The sequence below is a fragment of the Mytilus galloprovincialis genome, chromosome 2, assembly GCF_965363235.1.
Source record: "Mytilus galloprovincialis chromosome 2, xbMytGall1.hap1.1, whole genome shotgun sequence".
NCBI lineage: Eukaryota > Metazoa > Mollusca > Bivalvia > Mytilida > Mytilidae > Mytilus > Mytilus galloprovincialis.
The window spans coordinates 58395459-58402247 of NC_134839.1; the positions used below are offsets into that span (position 1 = coordinate 58395459).

Consider the following 6789-nt stretch of genomic DNA (forward strand, 5'->3'; position numbering starts at 1 on the left):
CATAAATTGTAAATTTATTGTTCGTATATTGGTACCAACTTGGCGTCGTCGTCGTCGTCCGTAGTCGTCGGCGTCGGTGTCCGAAAGACTTTTGGTTTTCGCACTATAACTATAGTATAAGTGAATAGAAATCTATGAAATTTAAACACAAGGTTTATGACCATAAAAGGAAGGTTTGGATTGATTTTGGGAGTTTTGGTCCCAACAGTTTGGGAATTAGGGTCCAAAAAGGGCCCAAATAAGCATTTTCTTGGTTTTTGCACTATAACTTTAGTTTTAGTAAATAGAAATCTATGAAATTTTGACACAAGGTTTATGACCACTAAAGGAAGGTTGGGATTGATTTTGGGAGTTTTGCTCAAAGGCAAAAGACAAATTTTAAGTTTATTAGACCACATTCATTCTGTGTCAGAAACCTATGCTGTGTCAACTATTTAATCACAATCCAAATTTAGAGCTTAATCCAGCTTGAATGTTGTGTCCATACTTGCCCAAACTTTTCAGGGTTCGACCTCTGCAGTTGTATAAAGCTGCGCCCTGTGGAGCATCTCGTTTTAAACTAAATGGAAAAAGTTAAAAATTTTAGTCATTTTTATGCCCCATTCATGGGCATTATGTTTTCTGGTCTGTGCGTCCTTCCTTCCGTCTGTATGTTCCTCTGTTCGTTCGTTCGTCCCGCTTCAGGTTAAAGTTTTTGGTCGAGGTCGGGTTAAAGTTTTTGGTCAAGGTAGTTTTTGATGAAGTTGAAGTCCAATCAATTTGAAACTTAGTAAACATGTTCCCTATGATATGATCTTTCTAATTTTTATGCCAAATCAGAGATTTTATCCCGTTTCATGGTTCACTGAACATAGAAAATGATAGTGCAGATGGGGCATCCATGTACTTTAGACACATTCTTCATTACATATGTTTCTTTACAAATTCAATTTGCTTTTAAATATTGATGAAAATATGTTGAAGTAAAAAGAAAATTATTTATTTTGTAGAATCTGAAGAGGATGACTAGATACAGACCCAGTGGTTATGTAGTTACCTCCCTTGGAAAATTTGAGTTGCTCCCCTTTGGATTATCTTGTACCTTGATGTGCATAATGAGGACAAAACTGTACATGAATTATCATGGTTCTGATGCAAACTGTATTAACTTAATAATAAATAAAGACAAAAAGTTGACAGATTTGATGCCAATTTTTTCTGCAAATTTTTATGTTAATTATTAATTTAGGTCAATGTATATGTGTAATGATATGTCCATGACAGAATTAAAAAAATCATAATTACACCAGCATCAATTCCCGTGTATTTTTTAACTTGCATAAGAAGCTGTCATGTATATTAAATCAGAGAACCTCGGTCTTCTTATTTATAAGCTTTCCTTCCCTTGTTATGTTTTAAATTTTAGTGTTGTATTTTAACTGAAAAATAAAAAGCAGAATGAAATATCAACATCAATAACCAAGGTATCTATGTCATCAACATAATTTTGTTTTTGAAAAATAAATTGAATTTTTATTTTCTATTATTAGAGTTGATATGATGTTATGGATGCAAAGAAAAATCTCACTATAAATATAAAATGATTTCATGGATGAATTGTTTCATTCACTAAAAGTCGTTAATTCTAAACGGGCAATCCGATATTATTATGTTATTTCTGGTTTAACTCAAATAAGATTTGTTGAATTATTTTTCAATATTATGCTTTAAATTTTCACATGTTTGACTGGTTTTAAACCATATTGGTTTATCATAATACTTTTTTCTGTGGGCAGCAAAATATAAGATGTTTTTGAAAGATTGGAATTGACTGTTTGATATTACATCTGAATGTATGTTTTATCTGACTGTAAAATTTGGAAATAATAAATTACACTTAATAGTACATTTGTATTTAGATAATGCAAATTAAAAGAAAAATCGAATTTCAACCACCTGGCTAATTATAAAATAAATTGAACTGGCCTCTTTGATGCAAGTGAAAAATGATTTGCATTACCATGAGTCTTTCCTTCAAGCTTTTACTGTCTTGAAAGGAAATGTGTTCAAGTTTAATCTAATTCTAATGCATTATGGAACATTTACAGTCTCAATCTTGAAATCTAAAAAGAATTTTAAGTCTCATCCACCATTTATATGCATTTATATGTGAATTTGTGTTGTTAAATTTAATTGTTCTCTTTAACAATGAATTGAAGAATTATTTAAAATATAAGTATGACATTTTTGTAGAAAGAATAAACTTATCAATTTGTTGAAATAATTTATTTAATGAATTTTGATTAAAGATTTATAGAAAACAAACTTGTTCATATCCAAACTAACAGTCAGGGGTAAACATTTAATACCGCAATCATTTTTATGTGCTGTCCTATTTAAAAATAATTAGTTACACCGTTCCCTTGTTTTAGTTCCACTCATTCTGTACTTTTGATCTTTACCATCAGTTTCTTAATCATCTTACAATAACAGATTCTCATTCACCATATAAATGTGCTATTTCAGGTATGCATATAATATTGTGACAAAGATTATAACTTAGTCAAAATGTTATTGAGGTAGTTTTAGAATGTGAATACATGTAAATGGTTTTATGTAATTATAATTTATTTTGATCCGATCCATATCTATCATTTACCAAGTATATACTTGGAAAGTTTATAAAATGGTTTTATACCAAAGTTGCACTGTACAACTTTAAAAAAAATATATTGTGGACTATTGCCATGGTTACAAGCTGTTGGATTTGTTGTTTTCATTTTAAGTAACTTGTCAAATGTTTAAAATATAAAAAAATATACATGTGTTTGTATATAATACAGTACATGTGAATGTTTTCAGTGTCAACAATGATAAATTATTTTCTGTCACATTTGTAGAATTTATCAAGTCTACAAGTGCATGTTTGCCAAAAAAAAAGGTGTAAAGCAAAGATAAATCTCTGAGAACACATTGACCTATGGTAGCTGGTTGGAATATACATTTATGTCTGTCTTCTTAACATATTCATGTAAATAGATAATAGCCAAAATTAGTGTTGCTTTTTCGTTACACTGTCTTGTTAAGATAATGTGCAATGTGCAGTCCTTTGACAAACACCTGGCTATTATTTTATTGCCTTTACGAATATTCATAAAATAATTGTGCAATTTCATATAATATCTGTAATTTGGGAGGAAATGGTATATGTTTTCAAAACAATTTGGGACAAATTAATTCTAGTTTTGAACAATAAGCTGTTCAATCATAGTTCATTTCGAATTTTTGAAGCTATTTTTTTCTTATCACATGGAATGAGACTTTTCAGCAGGATTGTTGGAATTAAAACTTACAAAAACAAATTCATTTTGATCTTTCAGTTTTCTGAATCTTATTTCAATATACTATTGTCAAGTAATTTGTTTTCTGTTTTATGCATATTTACTTTGAAATTGATACATAAAGTATGATCCATCTGCTTATAACCTCTAAATTGTTTTCAAAACGATGTATAAATACCAATACTTCTGGTCTCTAGAGATCAGGGACACATCACCATGTGGTGCTAATTTATAGCAGCCATTTAAAATATGTGCATGTACAGCAAATTTGTACCATCCTTTTCTAAATAAAAATAAACAATTTAGATTTATTTTTTGTTATTTAGCTTACTGTAAATTCAGAAATTTTAGAGTGAGTGTATTATTGCAATTATTGCAGAATGGACTAATTTCTGCATACAGATATATGGATCAGATAATAGAATGCAAGTTCTTATTATGGTGGTCCTCAACCAGTCACATTATTACATGAATAAAAACCTAGCAACAATTTCTGAATTTACAGTACAAGTATACGAATGAGAAGAAAAAAATCTTTGTAGATACAAGTATCTTGTCTTAGGGAGGGATAAATCCTACTTTGTAAAGGACCACTCTGATTCAAACAAAAATTCTCTGAAACTGATATCAAGATGCTTGATTTCTTGATTGACAACATATTTGTTACGTTTGGAGGACGTGTTTTTCAACAGACAGTCGGCATTCCAATGGGAACAAACTGTGCCCCTCTACTTGCCGACTTGTTTCTTTATTATTATGAGGCTGACTTCATCCAGGAACTTCTTAGGAAGAAAAATAAGAAGTTAGCAATATCCTTTAACTTTACTTTTCGCTATATAGATGATGTTCTTTCACTAAATAATTAAAAATTTGGTGACTATGTGGAACGCATCTATTCCATCGAGCTAGAAATAGAAGATACTACAGATACAGTTAAGTCGGCCTCATATCTTGACTTACATGTAGAAATTGACAATGAGAGTCGGTTGAAAACAAAACTTTACTACAAAAGAGATGATTTCAGCTTTCCAATTGTGAACTTCCCATTTCTAAGTAGCAACATTCCAGCAGCACCTGCATACGGGGTATATATCTCCCAATTGATACGATATTCCCGTGCTTGCATTTTCTATCATGATTTTCTTGATAGAGGGTTGCTGCTCACTAGGAAGCTATTAAACCAAGAGTTCCAAATGGTGAAGTTGAAATCATCCCTTCGTAAATTTTACGGACGCCATCACGAGTTGGTTGACCGTGGAATAACCGTTTCACAAATGATATCGGATATGTTCCTTACGTCGTAACAACAATCCCCTTTCCTTTCATGAATGTGACCTACCGAATTAGACTATTTACCGGATTTGTTATCACATAAGCAACACGACGGGTGCCACATGTGGAGCAGGATCTGCTTACCCTTCTGGAGCACCTGAGATCACCCCTAGTTTTTTGGTGGGGTTCGTGTTGTTTATTGTTTAGTTTTCTATGTTGTGTCGTGTGTGCTGTTGTTTGTTTGTCTTTTTCATTTTTAGCCATGACATTGTCAGTTTGTTTTAGATTTATGAATTTGACTGTCCCTTTGGTATCTTTCGTCCATCTTTTAGTACAGGCATGTTTAACTTTCCATTTTCATGGGTAATTAATTCTCAAGACCTCTTAATCTTTTTCATTGTCCTTATACTTAGCTTATGCCCCATTTAAGAGAACTGCTAATGGTAATTCAATAATATTTGTTATGCAGTTGTATTTGTTATAATATGTGCTCTCTTCATTTCCATGAAGGGTAAAGCGTCAACTCTTGTGGATATGTGTTATACGTTTATGTGAATGAGACAACAACCCAACTACAAAAAAAAAAAAAGACTTTCAGAGGCCAATATACAGTCTTTTAAGAAGAGAAGCGTTTATACAATACCAGTATTTTAGATTTTAAATACGGTAGCCTAGAGTAAAAAAAAGATACAACTACAATAGATCTGCTATCAACACTATCTGATTATTTAGTAAAATTTAGTTATAAAAAGTATTACTGAAGATGAGCCTGACAAGGGATAAGGTTAAAACATTTTTTTGTACATTTATGTAAAGCAAAATTATATCCGGGTGAAATTTGATCCGGAGGAAAAAATGTCACAGTAGTTGTTATTTTTTTATCCGGAGGAAAATATTTCCCTGGGATATTTTTTCCTTTGCCATGAAATTCTACCTGGGTAGTTAACTTATTGAATACTTATTAGAAAAAAATTATCCTTTACAAATACTATGACATAAAAAAAGTGTATTTGAATTAAACCAATTTTGTAAAAAAAATGTATTATAATGGGAATTATTTCACAAATTATCATTGAAAAAATTTCCTGAAAAAATTCAAGTAAATATCATTCTTTTAAAAAGAAAATTATCATTAAACATAAGAAAGAAAACCAGAAATAATTTCAAAGATCGTAATTGTAAAATAATATCATGATTAAATAAGGTAAGTGAAATGCATGTAAAAGTGAGTTGTTTTCAGATCTCAGTACAAATATAAATTAAAACGTAAAGGTAGAAATATAGTTGCATTACTACTGTTAACAGTAATGGAAGAATTTGATTATGATAATTTTTTTAACTAAATAGTCTGGGGACAAAGATGTTGTTGTTGATTATATGGAAATCAGATAAATTATAGTATAACAATATATTGGAACAAAAGCAATTTTAACAGCTGGATAGTATTTACCTGTGAAATGTTATCTTTCATATTTAAAATTCATGTTGTAAGTCATCTTGTTATATAAATGAATATATAAAAATAAGATTCAAGGAAAAATTTCACTATGAAATAGATTTAGGAATATATTATATTACTATCTTTAAAATATAAATTGCTCATAATTACCTCCCTTTGATAAATTATGCAAATTTGTTCTACCTTTGTGAAACATTTTATAATTAAAGTCAGGTATATATTGATTGCGAGTAACTTGCATACTAGTTAATGGGAAAATATTTCACAAGGTTCTGTGAAATATGATATGGCAAATATATACTGGAACATACTATCCGCATAACACGGTTAGATTTTCACTCCTCTGGAAAAAATCTACCTGTGAAATACCATGCCTGAAAAAAAATTACCGTGACAAATTATCCTCAGGATAAAATATCACAGAGGAAGAAATAAACCGTTACATCTGAACTGAACTACGGAAAAAGGATCTATCCACAAAAATCACCGAACTGCATAAACGATAAAAAAAAACCCACACACTTTAGAATACAATACTGTATCAAAGAATGCTCCCTGTTAATTAAAGCAAGCTCAAAGAACTTTTAAAATCAACACTAGTATAATCAGCTGTATCTCCAACAGATTTCCTACAGCAACACCAACATTACATTAAACGTAATTAAAGACATGCCATTTTAATATGCAAATAGTGATTAATTGCATTTTACTGTGTTTTTATAAGCACCCAATTATTCT

General features: G+C 30.4%; 1 protein-coding gene across 1 annotated transcript in view; it reads left to right on the top strand.

The window, feature by feature from the left end:
* LOC143063960 (eIF5-mimic protein 2-like) overlaps positions 1 to 1291 on the top strand; it is a 46959-nt gene extending 45668 nt beyond the window's left edge. The window contains exon 14 of the mRNA XM_076236425.1: positions 990 to 1291. Within this exon, the coding sequence (XP_076092540.1) occupies positions 990 to 1009 (20 nt within the window). The 3' untranslated portion in view covers positions 1010 to 1291. The remainder of the gene's footprint in view (positions 1 to 989) is intronic.
* Positions 1292 to 6789: the final 5498 nt, after the last annotated feature.